Raw genomic sequence first — 23,761 nt, forward strand, 5'->3', positions numbered from 1 at the left:
TATAGTACGAATGGTCCACATATGGTCCACATGGTCATATTTAGATCTTTTTGTGGTAAAATAAAAGGTGAAAAATTGATTTTTCCAGATTTATACACAACCGTAATTCTCCAATAAAATAGTAAACTAAAGTAAAATAGTAAAACTAAAACGTCTTTACATTTTTAAATAGTGTATGAAGTGGATATTTTTCCTAACTGTCATGAGGAAGAGTTACTTTCATTTCTTTGATAAAATAGGAAGACATCTCTCCAAAGTAAGGGAAATCCCTTCTTAAGTGTCTAAACAAGTTTCTACATTTTAAAGAATTTTTTTTTCTATAAATGTTCTGGTGACAACATGAAATTGGAACAGCTTGAGAATGGCTCTAATCTTTTACCCCCCTAAAAAAAACAAAAACAAAAAAAAGCTTTAAATGCACTTTAAGGTGTAGTAAATGCACCATTCCCTGATTAACATTTGTATCACACCAGAGGGAACTGCAGCAAGTCATAAATAATGTTTTTTCTTCCGTATATTAATATTAATATTGTTATTATTATTATTAATTAATTAATTAATAATAATAATAAACAGTATTTTTATGCATTTGAGGACTACATATAGACATTTTTAAATACTACTTTTTTTTTTTTACATTTTTTTACTACTTTTATATAAATTTCACTAAATTGGGACAAACCAATTACTGTAAATGATTACAAATGCTTTTGGTACTTGTTTTATTTGAATCATCTGTTTACAAAATGCAATCCTTTTGTTGAATGTGTTTAGTTGTTAATCCAGGCCCCTCTGTGTTGTTAAAAAAAGAAACTGCTTTCCCTGGAACAAAATAATTGCTGACAAATACTAGAATGCAAGAGAACAGTGCCCTTGTGGCCTGTTGCTTTGAACTAAATTTCATTTGGTTATTGCAGATAGCATTCTGTGCACAGGAGAGAGGGGACAGAGCAGTTCTCATTCTTTGCCACTTAGTAATTTGTTCAGTTTAGTTTGTCCTGGGGAGAGAAAAGTCCCTCAGAGAAGAGATAGAAACATGTACAAAACTAGTTACTTACGAGAAGTGCACAGGGAGAAATATGAGAGGTCTGATGGCTTGGATGAGCAAAGTCTTGTGGATATTAGTAACCTTGGTTTGTCTCAGGCAAAAGGCCTGGAAAACCTACAGGAACTTAATGAAAGGTTTGCCAATTACATAAATCGGGCCAGGGTTCTGGAACAAAGAAATGCCATCTTTAGGAAACAGTTAGAGACATTTCAAAGAATGGATGAGATCTCTGGCCTGGAAGAAGCTTTTGCAGAACAAATTGAGCTAAATCGGCAGAGAATTCGTGAACTGGCTTCTGATCGATCCAAACTTGAGAGGGAATATAAGGATGCGCAGAGGACAGTAGAGGAATATAAAATCAAGTGAGTAATGTGTACTTTTGTTAGTATAACAGTATCAGACCTGATACTGATATGGTTTTCGGGTCCATCTAAAATGCAATTTACAAGGACCCGTTGAACAATTGAAAATGTTATATTAGAATAAAATTATATATATATATATATATATATATATATATATTTATATATAAATTTCCTGCATAAAAAAACTTTTTTTTGTTACAGCAGTATTAGACAAAGGTTTGTTGGTTTCACCAGTAACAGTTTATAGTTATGAATGTCTAAAATTTGTGACAAAACTGATATCTGTAGCCAAAAACACATTGGTGGTGAAACTAGATTTGATGATATTAAGTTATTACAAGGTAAGAAAAGTGGAATAGATATTTTTAGGTTTATCTAAAAGGTCAATTTTTTTGTGCTATGAATAAAATATTTTACAGTTAAAAACCTAAAAAACAAAAAGAGTACAAAGATATAGACAATCACATCACTGCACATCAAATATATATATAACAAATGTGTTTCTTGACTAGTCTGGAAAAAAAGAGGATTCTTTAATACCTCCTAAAAAAAGACATTTAGGACTTTATTGTTAACATCAGCTTCTTCAGAGAAGAAAATATTAAAGAAGAAAAGTTACAGAATACATATTTATTAATGAAATACATTTCTTCACAATGTAATACCATCAAATTACAGTGAGAATACTGAAAACACTTCTACATTTCTTATTTTTCTATCCAACATACACTATCTTTGATTTAAAAAAAAACTATGGATTCTAGCATGGAAAGTTTGAGTGTTTTTTACATAAAAAACTTACGTTACCTGAACATCTGATTGTAATTCTAATTTTTTATAAGTACCATATGAATATTATGGACAATTTTGATATTTTTTTTTAAAAAAGGTGCAAAGACTACACAAATAACCATATTTGTTATTTTAATATGCTGTTTTATGAACATCACTATGATAACAAAATAATTGAACATGAATATGTAATTTTTTAATAATAATTATAATATTAAAAAAGTTTATTATATTACTATAATATTACTAATCCTTAAATATGTGAACAGGTAAAAATCATTTTTTTAAATGATTGAGCATATGCGTGAGTGTGCAAAATATGTATTCTCTTACATACAAAATTATCTATTCCGCATGAGTAGAAGTTTCAGCTCCACTATATATTTTTGTACCTTAGTATTTTAGTATTTTATCCTTAATGATCACTTTATCTTTTCAATAAGTCTTAAGCTACATACACACGTCCAATGGTTCTCGATCCTAATGCAAGGGAAGGGGAAGAGCACGCAGAGAAAAATTGGTGCTGCTCCGTCGTTCTCCCCCTTCCCTCTCCATAGAGCAGAACGGTGCTGTATGTACAGCCCTCATTCATGCATCGTGTCGCCCTTTGTCTTTGGAAAGGATAGTGAACGATCCTTTCCAACAAATATAATTGCCTGTGTGTATGCGGCTTTACACTGACTCTTCTAGCAACATTTGTAATTCCTTGAGTAATTTAAAATGTAATAAATGGACCAGAATTTATATTTATTCTTGACATGAAGTTTGTTTTAAAAATTTTGTTAGCTTCCCAAAGCCAATTTTATGTATCCCATCCGAAGATCCCATTCAGATTCAGCCTTTTGTGTAATTCAGCCTTCTGTACAGTGCAATGAGAAGAAAAAACTAAACACAAACTTTTGTAATTTACAACATGAGTCAAACATATTTTGTAATCATATTAATCAGTACATGCTTTACATAATGTGATGAAAGAATGAATAAATGAAACTGAAGTGTCTTAAAAAAGTCTTCAAGAATACCCAGTCTTTAAAGTACAACTGTATACATTATATTTGCATTTAGATTTGCATGTAATGCAAAGTTTTGTAATTTAGTTTTGGGGTTTCATATTTTATTTTTGTTCACAGATACAATAATGAATGTGAGTACCAGACACTTCTTAAAGAAAATCTTGAAAGACTAAATAAGGTAAGCTAATTATTTCCAACCCCAGGCGTGGTTCACAGAAGTTTATTTATCGAATTATATTAAAACATCACATTCATTTTTAACGTTTCTTGGTGATCACTTAAAATAGTGTTTAATTTGTTTTATTATTTAGGTTACACATTGGTGTAATTTTACAAGACAACATGATATTCAAAAAATTTATGGCAACACTTGCAGTATTAACAGTTTATATGTACTGTACCAAAGGCATAGGTGGAATATCTATCTACCTAGATATTTTGTATAAAACATACAAAAATGCTCATTGATTATAATGGTCAGGAGTTCCACAACACACAAACACATGTAAATGAATAACAAAAACTGTCAATAAACGATGTAAAGTAGCTTTTTTGTGAAAATCACATTTGAACCAACTTCAAAAATACAGCTAGGCCTAATCACAAATTTAAAGTTGAATATGCTATGTATGCAAAGCCAAAACTTTTATTCAAAGTTTTGCATGGAGAATGGAAGGGATAAAACCGAATTCAGTTTTGTATTGATATCTCTGTTGCTTTAGGTTTCACCTTCTTAGTTTGTCCTGGTGACCACTGTCACTAGGACTGGAAATGGGTGAAAAAGTTGCCACCTAAATAGGAATAGAGAAAGAAAAAATGTTTTAATTGGGACACCTGATTTAGTGACATCTGTTTAAAGTTTTACAAACATAAGATAAAGGTCTGATTTATGTGATTGTTTCCAGTGATAGATGTATGAATGAGTGCTGTATACACAACACTGTTCCGTTCTTTGGAGAGGGAAGGACAAGCAAGTGGCACCCCCACTGTGCTGTCCTCCTAGCAAAGTACAACGGGCAATCTTGATTGTTCATCAGTCCCTCGATGCAGATTAAAGAACAGCTGTACACATGCCAGGTGCATGACTGTTTGTCTCAAGCAATGATCATCTAACACAGCGTTTCTTCATCAGGGTCTGTCCAAAGATTGGCAGGCGTTCCCTGGGCCATGAGGACTTTGGGTCTCTCAGGTCAGTTAACCTGGCAGCAATGGTCTCTGTAAGGGATTACATTCTTCTCACAGCCAGTAGTATAAGGGGTTACATTCTTCCCACTGACCACCAGGCTAATGTACTGTGAGCTGTGATCATAGTAATTATAGATGGAGTTGTCTGAAAAACTAAAGGTTGTTTCAAGGGTTCCCCCATGTTCTAAAGGTTGAGAAAGGCTGATCTAACATGGTTATGTAGCTTACTAGTAAAATTCCTCCTACTTTGGCAAGATTTACTCCCACTTCCTATATGATCCCACCAGTGGGATCCAGGCAGGAAATAAACTCATGGGTTTTAACCCTTTCCTACACTATCTAAAGCGAAATTATAGAGTTTTACTTTTAAATACTCTTTACCAAATGTGGATCCTGTGGCGGCTTTTGTATGGCAAATTGCCTTTTTTCTACAACTGCTGCCTTTTAAAGTATCTAGCCAGTAGACAAAACTAGTTTTATTTATGGTGGGGTGATAATAGCTTTGCCGCTTAATCTGCCCGCAGAAACCATTTCTAAGTATTTCCAATCCAGCTGTTTAGGGACCGTTCAGCTGATTTTTCCATGCTGGAGTAGTCTTGGAAAGAATGTTAACAAACTCAGCCTGTACTCCCCAACCCACATCCTGCTAGAGACTGATCATTAAAATAACATTATTCTTTGTGGGCATCATAAGACAGCTATGTGACACTTGGTCCAAAATATTCTGTATGTGTCCTTGATATGGAAAACTGTGAGCAACACTTTTGTTTAATATAGAATGTGAAACAGAAAAAAGTAAAACAGGTTGATTGTCTAACCCAAAACAGCTGTATGGGCCACATGTTTTTAATATAGCTTTGATCCTAATTCTGGGTCATATTTTACTGTGCTGGTTAATTCCTGACCTCGCTGCTAGATTTAATAGAAAATGATACCAATGAGACCAGTGGTCAGATCTTTTCATCTTCCATGCTATGCAGAACTGGTTCTGAAATTTGTAAACCAAATAAATCAATAAAAAATCTATTATAAGCAGTAATGTAAGAGCCAAAAGAGAAAGTAAAGTCTAAAAATAATAGATTTACTGGGCTTTTTCTCCATTAGTAATATGATAGTGTTGACTGAACTGGGTAATATGCCATGCAAGTGATTATGCATTCAACTATTTATCAATTTAATGGAGTTTTGGGCACTGGAAAACCTCTAACATTCTAAAATGTTAAAGCCCTAGACTTCTAACTAGCATTTTATATATATTACATATATATTTTGTTCCCTATAGACACATTTTTCATCAGGTTTATGTACATGGTAGAAAACAGAGCATCCGTGATCCATTCTGAACCTTCACAGAATAATTCAGTTCTATTGTGCCAACCGAAGCAGGCAGTAAGCATTCAGAAACAACCTTACCTTGTGCTTAAAATCAGATTTTTTTCATTATTATTGTAGGTCTATTTTGAAAAAAAAAACTATAAGGATTAAATGTTACACAAATATTCAAATAATAGGTTTTAGGTAAGGCAGTGTACACATGTTTTTGTCACTGGAAACAAGTGAGCATTGTACACACAGCAATGTTCTATAAAGAGGAGAGAACAAGAGAGCAGCACCCCAATGTGCTCTCCTCACCTGACATGTATAATGTTTCTTCCTGATCAGTTGTCCATGGATCTGTCAGGACAATATCCCTGTACATCTTACCACTGTACACATATCTGACTTGTGTACATACCCTTACTGTGTTGGGGTATGTTATACAATATCAATATATATTCTTTTGATTTAACTTGAAAAACAAAACAAAACAAAAACAAACTATTTATTCCTTCAGAAGGTATTAATATTCACAAATTAATTATGAAACATTAAAAGTCTATCTAGGAAGCTAACAGAATGTCACCCCAAATGTCTCTGTGTGTCCTCTGCTCCTCACATTTTCACGCACAAATAATATTTTTGCAATTACTTAGAATTTTAATTTTGTCTGAAAGTATTTATATAAAGGTTTTTGTCCTCTGCTATCACCAATGCAATCCTAACTACCATGTTTACTTTGAATAAGGTTTGTGGTCCTGTGAAACAACCTATTTCTGACATTTACAGAATGTGAGAAAAACATTCTGCAGTAGTTTTCTTTAGGAAAAGCTCCTCTGCATTATAACCAAGGATTCTCAGATCTTAGATCCTGTCTTTAAAAGTTAAAGGATTAAACTGACACTGCAGCAAGGTCGGGTAAATAAGCAGGCGGAATTGGCTACCTGTATTTGAAGTCTAGTTTTTAGTCTCAACAGGGGTCCACCATTAGACTACTCCATATGTATCTGGATAAAACCACTTTTAATAAAATGTAAGGGACTCTTAACCTGTATAAGTCCAAGGTAGCATGTTGGAGGTTGGTACCTCTATTTCCTCTTTTCTTTTGGAGGTCAGCCTTCTTTTCAAAGTTCTGGCTAGTGGGAGAAAGATTATTTCCACTGAGAACTATAAGGCCTTCCACGAACCTCTTTGAGTTATTCATGGATTAAGCACTAGGGATTCTGTGGCGACAGATAGGGATGAGCGAGAATTCATCTGGCATTCTCGGAAAAAATTTCCTTGAACTTCCGATGGTTCCACGAAATTTCGGCGAACCAGTTTCGTGAAACTATCGGAAGATCAAGGAAATTATAACAGGAGAATTCACAGGATTTCCTGGGAATCCTCCTGTTTGCGATCCCCGTTAATTAACCTCTAGTGCTCCGGGGATTGCACACTGTTCTCAATAAGTGTAGCCAGAGCTGCAATCATTGAGAAGATGCCCGGCAAAGGGGAATATTACAATGTCAGGATTGCAATGCAATGTCATTGATTGCAGCTGTGCTTAATATTCGAACTTAATATTCTCGCTCGCTCATCCCTAGGAGCAGAGCATGTAGCACATGCACAAGGTTTATAAATAGCCAGACAATAGTCCAATAGCATGATTGTAGAACAATCTTGTGTATTGGAATGTGACATCCCTAGGTTTAGGAGAGCCAATAATTTTACTTTTATTAATTTGGTATTAATTCTAAGGCTACTCATTGTTTGCATGCTGAAAAAGATTGAGTTTGTTGTAATCTACAATGTTATTTTTCCGACCTCCTCTTTTGATTGAACCATTTGAGCACTATGTACCCTCTCACCACCAACCTTATGCATCTGTACTCTGTCTTAAACCAAAGTGAAGTTCACTTGTTTTAAAGCTACCAATTGCCCCATACAACTAAAGAGAAAGCAGAAACAACGGCTCATTGTGGCAACAAATATATTCACTAAAGTCAACGTATTCAGGGTTTGTACACTTTATAAAGTTCAACTATTCATAGTAAGTTCACCATAGACAATGCAAGTGATCTTATTTACAGTGATCAATAATTAATAAATGCTCAAAGTCTGACACTTTATGCCATTTCCGCATTTTCAGAGGTCATCACAGAGGCTTATATTGAAAAGAGATTATAGCTATGGAGTATGGTAAAGTTGAAACGATTAGGTTCAAGGGTTGTAGGTAATTGTGTGATGGCAGTTACCCAAGGGAATGTTTAATATTACTAGTCTATCAGTGGAAGTTATTATTAGAGTTGTTACTAAAGGGGAAAGAGATTTATGAGTTTTAGATTGCAGAAAAGGTATAAAAAACAAAAAAAATTATAATTTTTTTGAGCTGAGCTGATATTTCAAATTAGAGTGTTGGTAGAGGCAAGGGATGGAGAGACATAAGGACACAATGTTACTAGTACCTCATCAATATATTTGTTCAGATGATAGTTGATCAAATCAATATCATATCAATAGAATATTGATATTGAAGAAAAAAGGGATTTTTTTCTATAAAATAAAGTGCAAACAAGACAGTCTGTTTAATGCGGTTATGAGTGATGTGACCCCATGTTATCATAAAACAGCCTCCTTTCAATGCACCACTGTGTATATGGTCAGAAGGTAAGATATCACCTTTAGATGTTGTATTTTCAGAGTAGAGCACAATAGTACACCTTATTACTCTTTGGCATTTCTCCTGCTGGGATCACACACTCGCCCCTTCCTGTCTGCATGTATAGTGTTTAGAACTACATTATGTAAAGGGCTATCCTGCATTAAATCCTACCAAAGGCAATTCATGGTTGTTTTAATATTAAAGCCACACTGTACCTATATCAATTTCAAAATACTGGAGGAAATAGAATTTTAAATTCTCAAACACTGAGTATGACCCGTCTCAATGTGGAACATCTGACACATGAGCGGTCTGTTTCACAAACCCTTTTAAATGTGTCAACTAAAACCATGAGATACTTCTGGCAGGCGTGTTTAGCCCAGGAAGATTTATTATGGGAAAAGTTGGGTGAATAAGCTGTTCTAAATTTTATCAAGTTAAAAAAAGAAGGCTTTAAGGGTTGCCTACCTATGTAGGTATTTTAAGTTATGTAACTTAAAAATTTTAGTTTAGGTCCACTTAAGATCTCACTGCATGCAACAAGTCTTTGGTGCCGTCTTCACACCAATTGGTTTGACACATTCATTTATTCATTAATGTTTTTGTAGAAATTAGTCACTCATAGGCACTCAGTATACAATGATGCTTGGAAGTGTTATCTTTCTCTAACTAGCTTTCCGCATGGCTTTATCTTCTTGATTTGGGTCAGAATTGATCTTTCCCATGCGAGATGTATGTTGAAAACTCTAAAACAGATAATTTATGTCCTTTTCTAAAATGTCCTAATAATGAGCATTTTCTTTTTTACTTTTTTAGGAAGCTGATGAAGCTTTGTTGAGCAATCTAGAGCTTCAGATTGAATCTCAGTTCTTGCAAGATGATATCAATGCTGCAAAGAACCGATACAAGAAGGTAAATTAAAAATTTGCATTGAATACCATAAGGGTATATTTGCACATCTGGTGCCAATGGAAAACACTGAGTTTAGTCAACTTCCCTTGTTTATGTCAATGGAGAATGGAAGGTGAGAATAAACCAGAACATGCAGATAATTCATATGTCACAGTTGCTACAGGGTAAAGTTTTCTAATTTAGTCTGATATGTCCACTGATAGTTAGCTGGCAGATGCTTGTCTTCCCCTCCATGGACATGAGAATATTGCTAAAACTGCAGCATCCTATTATCATTCTTCACATGTAAATACTTAAAGTTAATCATACAAAGTGTAATTTGCTACAAAATTGTAACCTTTGTAGTTTAATCATCAGCCATATACGATTTTCTTTAAAGTGGAACTAAACTGTTCATTTAAAACAAAATGTTCCTAATAATTCCAAATAATGTGCATTAGAACATTATATATATATATATGTTTTTTTTTACTTTTTAGAATCTCATGGAAATTCAGACTTATGTTAACATACTGCAGCAGATCATTCAGACAACTCCTCCTGTGACTTCTATCACTGTGGGCATGTATGAGGTAAGGGCCATTTAATGCATCATTCACACATGTCCTAAGCATACTTAGCTGTATACTGTATTGTATGATTTTAGGTCTCAATATAATTTCATGATGAAGTGCTAAATATTTCTGCAAAACACGTTGAACATCTGACTAATTGAGACGACTCCAAGATATGCATTGTCTTTTTTATTCTTGTATAGTAAATGAAAGTTTTAAATAATTGATGTATTGAATATTAAGTGTTTAAAGCCTTCAAAGTCCCATTCTTTTTTGGTTCTGCTGATATTGTTTGGATGTGGCATGGAGAAACTTGCCAGTTGGGGAAACATCCTTTACTAGTTACACCTATGTATGGCTAATGTTTCGCTTTTCCTTTAGGAGAAGTTGATATCAGAAAGAAGAATTCCAATACTGCAAAGCCAGCTTGAGGAATATAAAAGCATCTTATGTCAACTACAGGCACAGAAGACCAAACTGCAGGCTGATGTAAGTATATATTTTAAAATAAGAACTTTAAACAAGACGGTAAAAGGTAACAAGAGTATGAAAAAGAAAAAAAAAGTCCTGGTTTACCTTGACAACCGGTGAGGAATTAGAACATACAGTATATAATTGTTGCTTTTGGGTTTCTTTTGGAAAGGGAACATTTCCTTTCACTTTATGTCTGAGTGAGGGCACAAAAACATAAAATCCTTATGTTCTAGCCTTCCATATTCTACTAACAAAGAAGTTCATATTGCTGTATATTTCTCTAATAAAAATATTTTCTTTCACTACCTGTCCAGATGAAAACAACATCACTGGGATAGGGATATAAAGAAAAATGTTTCGATTAGTGTTGCATGCAGAAATCCTGATTGAGATCGGACCCTTTCCTAATGATTAAAAAATGGAGAACGGTTCTACTTATAAGCACACCTAAACAAATATGTAACATATTGCAGCTTTTGTTATACTTATTATTACAGAAAATATATTTAGGATTTTCATATCCTTTAAATACTGTGTCTCTTTGAATACTTTTCTAGAATCCTGATAAACTTTCAATGACATTGAATTATGCATTCTTGATCGTTCTTAAATGTTTATTCTTGAACGCTCACTGGAGTGCATACATGATTTGCAGCTATTCAATCTGATAATTATATGATATACTTGCAAATTCAGTGATAAGATGAAACATTTCAGTTTACTAAACCAGCAGTTGCCAACCTTTTGGACCTCACGGACCACTAAATTCATGATTTTAAATCCCGTGGACCAATAATCTGAATTTTAAAGATAAATACATTTGTAAAATAATGATCTTCCTAATGGTGCCAGATGAGGATTGTGGAAGCTCTGATTCATTGATCAGCTCACGGTTAAGTGAAGTATTACTATTGTTACTATTATCATTAGTTGCATTATATTTAGTATTACTAAAGAAATGCAAAATATTTATTTGCTTTTCTCATTCATTATGGCTTTATTTCATTCTAATCTAAGACCAAACAAGAAATGATAGTTATCAAAGTCAAACTATTTGATGCCAATAAATATAACAGTTAAAGAAAATACACTGTTAAAGTCATACTTACCTAAAAGAGCATCTGAGAAATAAACAAATAAAATAAAACAATTGGATGAGAATCGGTATGCGCAGTGCGGGGTGACTGTTGTAATGGTGGAAACAATACTGAAACGTACGGCTCGGCAATGGTTGCCTGACTACTACAGTGACATCACGCTGCGCCTCCCTTGTTTTTCCATCTCTAGTACAGTTCTTGAATTTAGTGCAATATAAAGGCGAAAATTGTCATACAGAATAAAATAATTTATTAGACTATTATTTTTGTTTTATTATTATTATTAAAACATAAAAATTGCAAATAATGTCCACATTTTTCTGTGAACCACCAAACCTTTCTCGCAGACCACTGTACTAAACCATCAAATATGCCTAGGACAAATTCAATATTCCTTTTTTTTTTTCTTATATTTCTTTTTCTGCATTAATACATTTAGTATTTTCTATATTATACCACCATCTGCTGCCAAAAACACATAACTACACTCAATAAATTGGATTATAGGCCATATTTATAGGCAATTACTGAAAAGAAGTTTGATGCAGACTTTGAAAAATGCATCATATGAGAGAATTACACATTTGTAAATAAAACCAACCAAATAAGGTGTTGAAATCAATAGTTCACCTCCTGCAAATCTACAGCTACAACCAAAAACGTAGTTGTGATGGAGGCAGTTGGGTGTATTTAAAACAGCTGGTAAATAGTTGAATTGTAATATAGAGAATAAAGTATATGTAAACTCCCAAAGTTAAAATCTCATTATATGTTAGCATAATTTCAAAAGTAATTTTCAATATTTTTATATGTGTTACTTGCTAAAATATTAGTTGATTGAGCTGCCACTAAGATTCTTGTTCACTCATTTCCTAATATAAGGTCGCAATGCTCTGCTCCTGTCTCCCCATCATGTTCTTGCTCTGTAACTGGCTGATTATGTGTCTGTTTCAATACCGTAATCTTTATTTTATTTTCTAGTTCTACTGAACTTACTGATAAATTATTTTCATTTTATTGAGAAATCAAATCCTTATCCTGGTTTGTTAGCTTTATGAAATGAACCTATTACATGGCATGGTTCACTCTCATTACCATCAGAAAGCCCACCCTGAGTAATAAAATGCAGCCATTCTGGATTAGGTGTATGCAGACAGAGGGTGACTGCATGTAGGTTGCAGGAGATCAATGGCAAGAAAATACAATAAAGGGTGAAAAATTAAGAAAACAATATTTTATTTAAACAAATGACAATAGGAATAGGATGCATAGTGCTTTAATAAATTGCTTTTTATCTACCTACAAAAAGGTTCCTAATTATTCACCTTTAATATATCATTAAAAATTCTAAAATCAGTGATCTACAGTCTTACACATACTTGTACTCCTCTACAAATGCTAAATAAAAAAAATGTGCAATGATAATTACAGCATAGTGAATCCACTGAAAAAAATAAAGTGCACTCTCTTTATGTCCCACTAGATCATTAAAATATGCCTACTCTTTAAAAATGTCCTACAATACGCATAACACAGTTAACCCTACACTGTCATCTCTCACTATTAACTCCTATACATCCTCCATCCCAAGCAAAGTTAATGTTCCATAGATCTCCCCCAAATAATGTTTTTATGAATTTTAATTGGATGAAATTATGAGGTCCAGCAGGTGAACCCAATATATTTCATTTTTAAAACATTTTTATATCAGTGTTCAGTGTTCTGCTGCCACCAAATGTATTATTTTAGGTATTACAATTGCGCTGTTCTAATTTAAATTCCATACAATTTTTTTATTATTAAGTGTTGAGTACAGAAGGTAAAAGATATGAAGTTATGAAAATTAAAAAAACATCACTTCAGTTTTTAACTGTATTCAACTAAAAAAATAAAAATTGGATAAAGAAAATTTTATTTTTGTATAAAATACAGCAGAGACCCCTAATTCTAGTGCTCCTATCAAGCTGACTGGGTGTTCTTCCTAGTGTTTGTCAGAACACATGCAGAGCAAGTTTCTGAATAATAAAGCCTAGGTAAGGCTGAATGTTTTAAAAAGCCTAGGTTCTATAAAATATGTAAAAATAACTCCTTTAGTAAATATATCTTTCATTGTCTATTTCACAAAACTTTCCCATTGTGCTATTTAAAGAGGTGCTCTACCAATCTCATCCAAGCCACAATGGAACCTTCCAACCATTTTCCTTGCAGGTGTCAGTAGTTGGAGGGTTCTGCTGTGGCTTAGATGTGACTTATAGGCAGGTGGCTTCTCATACAACCATTATGGTATCATGACTTTATGGATGTTAGCGGCCTGATATTAGTATGTAATGGGATTTATTTTATGTATTGTTTGTAGACTTCTATGCTGGAGCAAGCTATCAAAAACACCCAGGAAAGCTATGATGATGAGATACAGCTGTACAATGAGCAGATTGAAGTGTTTAGGAAAGGCATCGAAGAAGCAGAAAGGAATTTGGAGAAATACACCAATGACTGCCGTCAGCTAGTAATATACCAGCAATCCTTGGAAAATGAATTGGAGAGGTATAAGCGGATCATTGAGAATGAAGATAATAGGTAACTGCACTGCTCTGTGTTATTATAATCATGATGAGATGGTCATTTACATATTCTATCTAATGGCTTCTGCCTTTGTTCAAGAAGCAGGGATGTTACTGTCAAGAGGCTAAGGACAGCCAAATGGGATTATCTAGGTGGTCAGACAAATAGACCTATGGCAATAACACAAAATGAAACAAACAAGGCTCATTTTGGCTGGTGTGAATGTTTTCTGTCTAATAAGGTGAAATAAAAAGATACAGATCACTTGTCAATCCTTTCCTTATGGGCAGAATATAGGTAAGACAAATTGTATAAATCAAAATATCAGCCCACAGACTTCCAATGCTGCAAAGATTCCGTTAAGAAATCAACAGGCACCGAAATTTGATAGTGTACCCTGAGTACATTGAGTTAGGCTAAGTACACAAGTGCAATGGTTCTGATTGATTAATCGGCTCAGGGCTGATATTGGACAAGAATCTTGAGTGTGTACAAGGCTCGTCATCCATCTTTCAAACAACCACCCTGGCGGATCCATAGACGACAAACAATCGTATTGAAAGTGAAGGGGAGAGAGCACAGCCAGGTGCCGCTCTGTCGTTCTTCCCCTCCCCTCTCCATAGAGCGGAACGGTGGTGTATGTACAGCATCGTTCATGCATCATTCAGCTGTTTGCCATTGGAAAGGATCGTTAAAGATCCCTTCCAGCGACAATTATTGCACGTGTGTATGCAGCCTTAACTTTATTATTATGTTAATACTTTTAGATCAGATCCACATTGGGCAAATGATGGCACAGAGGTAAGTGTATTTACCCAGTACTACAAACTCTCACTCTCACTGTGTATCTGTCTTGCCTCTCCCAATGACTTTATGGAAGCCTAATCTGGACAGAAGCACTGCCCGAGTTTGGTGGAGGGCTAACTAGTACATAGCAGGTCTACTTTGCATCTGAAGTCTATGGGCCTGATTTAATAAAACTCTCCAAGGCTGGGGAGGATTACGCTTTCATCAGTGAAGCTGGGTGATCCCGCAAACCTGGAATGGATCTGGCCCAGGATTGAAAACATTTGCTAACGAACAGCAAATGATTTTAAGAAATCCATTCCAGGTTTGCTGGATCACACAGCTTTACTAATGAAAGTGTATGCTCTCCAGTCTTGGAGAGCTTTAATAAATCAGGCCCTATGCGAGAGCATTTTAGAATCAGGGGGATCTATGCTTCTAAATTATGTATGTTCTATGTACCAATTGAACTTTTACTTTAATATTTTTTATAGAAACAATTTCTAAATTAAGTATTTTTTCTCTATCAGATTAAACACTGCAATAGTTGGAACTCCAATAAAACTTTTCATGCAGAGCTACAAATCCCCTCAAATTTCCCCAACAAGAGGAAAAGGTAATATCTAAGTGCACATCTTTATGCTCATATTTTCTGCAACAAATAAAGTGGGGTTTGTAGTGTTCTCTGCTGATCACAGAATTCATACAATGTTTGGTGGATCACCCAGGATCTCCCATTGCAAACCAACAGCAATGCAAATGCAATGCACAAAATGGTCCCCAACCCCTCCAAGAAGCAAGGTGCTTATTGTCTGAAATGGGCCCTAATCTTTTTTTGATATTCCTTCTAAAATAAAACAAAAAAGAATAAAATAATTAATTTGAATCCATAGGTTTAAGTCATATTTGAAAATATTTTTCTTACATGAAACCAAAAGGTTTAGGTGTTTGTTTTTCATTGATAATTACTTCTGTACTCCATATAATGATTACAACACATATTTATTTGTCTTTTGCAAAAAAAAAAAAAAAACATTTATCAGTCATTTGGCTTGATTTATTAGCGCTTCCATGATAGATTATAAAATAATCTATCATGGAAGAAACTGGATTATCCAGCAAATCTGTAATGGATCTGGTTCAGGATTGAAACTCAGAAAATGATTTTTAGAAATCCATTCCAGGTTTGTTGGATCACATTCTCTCATGGTAGTCTATCTTCACCAGTCTTGCAGAGCTTTAATAAATCAGGCCTATACCTAACATTTTCTTTCATTCCTAATACCAATTCAAATAATATACTAGAACATTTTTGATTGTTGCATGTCTTGAAAAATATGGCACGCATCAAACATTTGCCATGACCTAATTGCATCAAAAATTAATTAGTATTAATTAATAATTTGCAGATATAACATTGGCTATACAGGATATAGCTACAGCCAAACCAAGACAAAAGGGTGTCCCAAGGAAGACGTCAAGGAAAAAAGAACTATCCATGGATAAAAGTGATGTTAGCAATGCGGACAGAGTCATAGAGAGAACACAGGAAAGTGTAGATAAGAGATATGAAACAAAGTATGATGATTTTGCTCTTGGTGAAGCTGAAAGAGAAGCTGAAATGTGTGAGCACGACTTACTTCCAGAAGATGTACCAGATGGAGCACAGATAAGTAAAGCATTCGACAAGCTATGTAATATAGTAAGAGATAGAATAAAAGGGTACAAGAAACCAGAGCCTTCTCCGGATTTCTTCACCAAAGGTCGCTATGTTCTAGTTACAGGTGAATCTAGCTACGTGGATCCTTACTTTTGCTCCTCCACACCACAAACAGGAGGCAGGATAACTGTCAACATCATAAATGATATCGTACCTGTGCTGCCTATTCCAGAACTACCTGAACCTTCAGAATCATCAGAAAGTGAGGACGATGAAGCTTGTTCAGAAGAGAAGCCAGAAGACGAGGTGGGGGAGGACAAAAAACCAAAAGAAAAAGACAATGAGAAAAAAGATAAAGAACCTAAAGAACCAGAGAAAAAAGAAGAAGTAAATAAGCCATCAGATATCACAGGACCAGACGACACGCAACATGAGTCAGGAGGTTCTACTTCGGATTCTGTAAAAAGTCAGAGATTAAGCAGAAGCCAAAGCGATAATAACAAAGAAGAAAGGAGTCTGAGGCCATTGCGAGGGAGAGATTTTCCAAGCTCTATGAGTTATGAAAAGGTTGAAGTGGTTGAATCAATCGAAAAAATTTCTGATGACAGAGTAAAGAGTTATGAAGAAACGGCTATGATTGTAGAAACCATGATTGAAAAGACAAGAAAGAAATAAAATAACAATATCAGCTCTTGAAACACCACAGAGAAGATATCTTTTATTGATTTTCATATGTGTTTACTGATCGTGAAATTCACTCCTTTACAATGAAAGTAGATGATATTATCAGGAATGTTTTACGTAGGCTATGAAAAGGCAGCAAGGCGGGTCAGCAGTAATAGAGTATATCAGACAGATCTTAATACCTTAAGCTGCATATAATAACTAAGATAAAAATAGTTTATCTATTATTCATTGAAAGCTGATAACTCTTAAGTGATTGTGTTGCTCAGTGAACTGATGTAGTTTTTTAGTGTTGAATCTGGCCAATTTGTTTCCAAATAAAATTTGCTATCTAAAGCAAAATCTGTGTTTGTATCTCTATTTACCGAAACAATTTTTCAGACTTTCCATTTCTTTGTAGAGGTATAATTTGTTATTGAGCATACGTATTTAGATGTTCTCATACATTCACAAGAGACAAAAAACCTCTCTCCCCTCTCCCTCTCTGTATACCCTTCTCTCCTCCCTACTTTCTTTCACCCTCTCTCTCTCTCTCTCTTTCTCTCTGTCTCCACTCTCCTTCGCTTTCTCTCTTCCATGTTCTCTCTTGTCCCTCTCTTTCTTTCCTCTGCTCTTCATCTCTTTATCAGTCTTGTCTGTCTTTCCCTCCCTTTTCTCCCTCTCTCTCATCTCTTTGCCCTCCCCCCCTCCCCTTTTTCCTTCTCTCTTTCTCTTTCAATCTCTTTTTCTCTCCCTCTCTTTCAATCTCTTTTTCTCTCCCTCTCTTTCTGTCCTCCTCTCCCTCTTTTTTCACTTTAATTCTGTCCCTCCCTTCTTTTTTCTTCCTCTCCTCTCCCTCTTCTCTCCTCTTGTATGTCTCCTTCTCTCTCCCCCTCACTATCTCTTTTCGCCGTTTCCTCTCTCTTTCTCTCCTATCTCCCTCCTCTCTTTCCCCCCTATACAGTGAATGGAGATGGCCAGTGGGCTGACTATCAGATCTACGCATAGCTCCTGCAGACCCAATAGCAGCCAAATGGCCAACTGAAGAACTCTGCATGGCAGGTTGACAATGTGGCTTATAATCACTGGACAATGTTGTCAACCTGCAATGGGAAGCACTGTTACTGATCTCTATGTAAGAAACAAAAAATTCACAAAAAAAATGGAGTCATGCAGTCTTTAGGGCCAAACTAAAAAAAAGATTTTGGGTTTTTGTACACTTTAGGATAAACGTTTGAATAACACTGGGGAACGCATTTTTTGTTGAGTTAGATCTTACACTTGTTTTTACTCATTTTTGGGTGGTGAATCCAGAAATGACCCTAGTTTTTTGCTATCACACCCAGTTTTTACCATACAGGAAACCCTCCATTTTTGTCAAAAAACATATTTTAAAACAAATTTTACATACAATGAAAAAATAATGCAATAATAACTTGAATGTACTGTTTATTTAAATTTATTTTGTTCATACAAAGGGTTTATTGTTACTGTATGACATTTTTTTTACAGTAAAACATTTGAAAATAATTGGGTAAGCGGTTTAGGTAAAAATTTACGCTTATAGTTTTTCCTGGAGTGTTCAGTGCTAGGACAATCTCCCCGGATGCCATCATATGTACATCCTATCTACCCTGATACTTTCCTACCATGACTTTCAAATCTTGGTGAAATCATTCATCTTGCTCATCACTGACTGCACCAAGGGAAGTTAGAAAGAGGGCTATGCAGAAAATGCATTTTGATGCTCATATTGCAGCCAAGCATTTTGTAGCTCTCCAAGAGTTTCTGGACAATTTCTGTGTAATTATTTGCTGGTGTGTTTACAAGAAAGTCCCTGACAATGGCTTTGAATGATAACCAAGCATTCTTTTCGACTTCTGACATTGTCCTGATGAAATGTTTATTGATGAGCTGCCGAATCTGTGGACCATCAAACACACCAGCCTTTATTTTTTCAAATGACAGGGTAGGAAGTGCCAAAATGAGGTACTTGAAACAGTCTCCTTCAGTTGGCAAAGCTTTAATGAACTTCAATTCATTAATGAATTTCATCAGACCCAGTTTCATGTGCAGAGGCGGGAATATAATATTCTTTCTATCAACAAGTGGCTCATGTAGGATGTTTGAATCACCTGGTTTTAGGGCAGATCTTGGAGGCCAATTCCTTTCCACCCAATGCCTCTCACGAGCTCTGTTGTCCCACATGCACAGATAACAGGGATACTTGGTGTATCCGCTTTGATGATCAAGAAGGAAACATACCAAGGAAGCATACAAGGTCAACACAGATGACCCAATAATGTTGGTGATATTGCAACAACTCAATGATTCTCTCAAAGAGAAACTGAATGGCCATTTGGGACTGACCCAAATATATTGCCATTGTGAGGGAAGACACACTTTAAGCTCCGCTCTGAGCTATCGATGAATAGTCACAGTTCAGTTAAGGTATAAATTGGAATTTCCGATTCCTTCACTAAACCCGGTATGTTATGGCAATACACAAAGCCACTATCAATTCTAAAGTACAACAGAAATGCAATTTTTCTGGTTCGAATGTACGATACCTTTGTTCCTTTTTCAAGTAAGTTTTTCCCATGCAGTTTTGATGCTAGGAGTTCTGAAGCCTTCTTCGATAGTCTCAAATCACATGCCAAATCACTTAACTAATGCTGATCAAATCTCTTACAAACAGAATCCTCTTCAGTTTCAAACTCTTCATCATTGTTATCTCCTAGTTCATCACTATAATCATGTTCTTCAAGAGAGGGTAGTGTAACGAAAACCAGCACTGGGATTTCATCTGAATGAGCCACTGGGCGTATAGCCGATGGTAGACTAGGATACTCTATGTTATTTTTATTTTTATTGTTATATCCTGAAGTTTTCACTATGCAAAAGTACCAGTCACTGAAATAATCTTCTGGTTCTCGCCAAACCATAGGTATACAAAAAAGCATCTTATCACATGTTACCTTTGTCCACATCCGTAAACCCTCAACACACTGTTTGCACACCTTATGAAGGGCCCAGGATTTATCTTGATCACCAAGTTTAACTTTGAAATATGGCTTGCTCTACAAATGGCTTGCTCTACAAATGTGCTGATGTTCCCCCTTTGACTGGGAATGGTAAAACTGCCACAGATAAAAAAAAACGAATCAGGGTTGTATAGGCACTTACGAGGAGAAACAGCAGAGCCAGACATGATCTGAAAGAAAGGAAATACGTGTGTAAGTAAAAAAATACATTTTGCCTATTCACTACGTAAAGCAGCGCACAACCTACAGTAATCGCAATATTTTAAGCGGTACAGAAAAAAACAGACATGATAGCAGAAAACTAACTGCACTTTCAGAATGAGCATACCTATTTTAGTGTAAATAAACTTAAAAATTGAAGTCAACAAAAAATTTGTTTAAAACTGTTCCCCAATGTAATAATACACACTAGGTCCAATTTATCAAAGCTTTCCAAAACTGGAGAAGATAGACTATTATGGGAGAATCTGAGTTATCCAGCAAACCTGGTCCAGCAAAGGTTTTCAATACTGGAAAGTTCATGCCACGTTGGCTAGATCACTCAGATTCTCCCATGATAGTCTATCTTCTCCAATCATTAAACATACCTATACTCTTTCTTTAAACGGTAGATCTACTTCTGTTAAGCATTGATACGATAATTGTAGTGGTTACACAATAAAGGGTACATCGCTGGTATACAGGGCTTCACTAAAGATACCATTTCCAGATTACGAGATTGATTCACTGCTTTTCCCAGTAGTTTTTCTCTTACTTTTCTTTGGGACTGACCAAGTGACAATAACAGCATCCCATAGGAAGCAAGACAAAAAGGGACTCAAGGTGTCAGATCTTCAACTAAAAATGTAGGTTTTAATGGCTAGTGCCATAGCTGATCACAAATATAGTGCCATGGTTAAGATGTTCTCCTCCTAAATTCATAAAGTAAGCAGCCATTGCTGACCTAGATTTTAAAGGTGTAGACACTGTGCTCTGAAATGTCTGTACTACTCTCCTGCTTATGCCAGATCAGTGTTCACCAAGTAATGATGTGTCAACGTCAGGGAAAGCCTAGTCCTGTCCTAAGAGATTCATATTAGAATTTTCTTCTGTTACCAAGCTGTTCCATCTTATACATCCCTTTAAAATTCAGCATTGCCACACTAATATGAAGAAACTAACTGCTATTTGTTCTAAACCACTCACTACTGGTGAGTGTGTTTATAAAGACATGGCATCCAAACCAAGCCTTAAGCTCAATTTTCATGTATTTTTTACTTAATCAGAAGTGCCTACTGAATCTTCCTACATTTGGATGTGATTGCTGAAAGAAAATTCATTAAAGATCAAAGTCATCCGGTGATTATATTACTATTTGTAGTGAAATGGTTCTCATAAAAAGTTTTGTCAATCAACAATAAGTGAGTTGAAACATGCTTGGGACACAGACCTATAATTATACAAAAAGAGAGAGACAAACCAACAAAAAATTTAAAAGGGGGCAGACTTGATGGAACTTCTTTGTTTCTGTGGGTATTTGCCTTTTTATCTACCAGATTAACAAGTAACGTGTCAAAATCTTCCATATTTATCTAATTAAAGTAAGTGTTTACATTTTCTGCTCTTCCCTCATTACTCTTTTCTCCTATAATGATGATATTTAATTTCTAAACAAGGGTTCTTCCAGAGGTCAACAATCTTTTTTGCTATCTGTAATGCTATAGCATTCTTTACAATGGTGAGGAATAAAAGATTATTATATTGTGAGCTGAGGGTACTGATATAATTGGTTGCCTTAATAAATGCAAACTAAACGTAAAAAGCAAATTTGTAAAACAATTGTGCTGATTAATGCAAATTGTAGGTATCACCCTCAGAACGAAATGTTTCAAGAAACCCACTGTGTAGCTATGTGAAGTTACAAAACCTCTCAACTCTTTTTGCTTCCTGTTAATAGAGTTCTTACAATTGCTCACCATCTACTTGCTGTGACTTCCAATCCCACCTTCTTATGTAGACACATGGGAACTGAATAATTAAACCTCTCCAAGGCTAGAGAGGATACACTTTCATCAGTGAACCTGTGTGATCCAGTAAACCTGGAATGGATCCAATCCAGGATTGAAAACATTTACTATCAACTACTTTTAAGAAATCCATTCCCAGTTTGCTGTATCACCCAGGTTCACTGATCTTCTCCAGCCTTGGACAGCTTTAATAAAGGCCCATGGTTTCTACTGTAATGCTGGGATGCTGGGAAATAGTTTGGTATCAAGTGTTCATCCTACTTAGGTGTCACATGGACATCCTACTGGGTGTCACATGGTCACATCTGATTAACCCTCCCGACTGATGAATTTGGAGTATTTTAGAGTCACTAGCTGCAGTGTTCAAGCATTTGGCCCATGAAACAGATATTCTATCTTTCACTGCTTCTGTACACTGCTGTATTAACTTTACAACATGATTGCTATAAGAATTTGTGGTTTAGCTTAGCGTTCAGTTCATTGAAGCTGTTTAGAGAAACTCCTTGTTTTGGGTGCCTTGCACATTATTGAGTACAGGTTCATTAGATGATGTGTCAACGTCAGGGACAATATCAATACCACTCAGCCCCCCTAACTGCAGCAACACACTTTCTGTAATCAAAGGAATATTCTGTATTTTTCTGTAAAAGCAGAACCTAAATCACCTCCCCTACCTAATTCCCAGCGCCAACATCTTCACCTGGTCCACGTCTGGGCTTCAGCCATTGTGATTGGCCAGCCCAGAATGTCAAACTCCCTATGCATGTGCATTGGAGTTTATTCATTCCCAGCAGCCAGCTTTACGAAGATTTATACTAAGCTTCACTTGCATTATGATTCTTCTTATTTTATTTTACTTGACAGCCAACAATGCAGATAATTGCTATCCTACACAAATGAGAAGTCAATTCTACAGAATGTTTTTTGCAATAGAAACAAGAAAAACAATTCTGCTGTACAAATGTGTTCAATTAGGCAAATATGAAAAATCAAAACACATTAGAAAATACTGTTCAGCTAGTTGTTAAAGAATTGTAAGAATAATATTAGAAAATGTAGAATGTCTGAAAGTGACTCTTTATTTGATCGGATCTTTTCTAAATGGTCTATGACTTAAGTGGTCTATGACAAAGAACAAAATAAAACCATAAAATCCAGGGCACATATCAAACTCTATACTGATATTACTGGTCCTTAGAAGAGGTACCTTTAGTTTTCTTTTTTTCTGTTTTTTATCAGGCAATTCTGAATATACTGTAACTTACTTCTTTTCCATAAGTGGCTATGATGTCCACTTCTACACTATAACAATGGAGGGAGCCCTGATTGTCACCCAGGGATAACTTCTGATGTATTTTTAGATTAAAAAAAGAAAACAAATACAGTCACCACATCTAAGGACTGGTATGCTTAAATATATTACATTTTCCTTTAAAACCTTTGAAGGCAATCTGTCACATGCAGCAGAAAAGGATAATATATAAAAAAAATATTTCTAATTTGTAATAAGTATTAAAAGAACCCTTCATATTTCTCTCTGTAGAGATCTCTTTTTTAATTCCTCTAATGATTTCCATAACAAAACTAGTAACATATACATATATAATGTTTTGATTGCTGTAATAGTATATGATTAGTT

At 35.1% G+C, this 23,761-nt stretch overlaps 2 protein-coding genes across 2 annotated transcripts in view; one reads left to right on the top strand and one right to left on the bottom strand.

Moving 5' to 3' along the window:
- The window catches only part of OTOR (otoraplin), a 291,057-nt gene that overhangs the window by 23,638 nt on the left and 243,658 nt on the right, over nucleotides 1–23,761 (bottom strand). The window lies entirely within an intron of this gene.
- Nucleotides 795–17,435, top strand: BFSP1 (beaded filament structural protein 1). The gene is made up of 8 exons (XM_072409589.1): nucleotides 795–1,410; nucleotides 3,336–3,396; nucleotides 9,181–9,276; nucleotides 9,756–9,848; nucleotides 10,212–10,319; nucleotides 13,758–13,978; nucleotides 15,280–15,365; nucleotides 16,159–17,435. The coding sequence occupies exons 1-8, from the start codon at nucleotides 1,037–1,039 to the stop codon at nucleotides 17,082–17,084; spliced, it is 1,965 nt and encodes a 654-aa protein (XP_072265690.1). The 5' UTR covers nucleotides 795–1,036; the 3' UTR covers nucleotides 17,085–17,435.

The sequence above is a fragment of the Pyxicephalus adspersus genome, chromosome 4, assembly GCF_032062135.1.
Source record: "Pyxicephalus adspersus chromosome 4, UCB_Pads_2.0, whole genome shotgun sequence".
Taxonomy (NCBI): domain Eukaryota; kingdom Metazoa; phylum Chordata; class Amphibia; order Anura; family Pyxicephalidae; genus Pyxicephalus; species Pyxicephalus adspersus.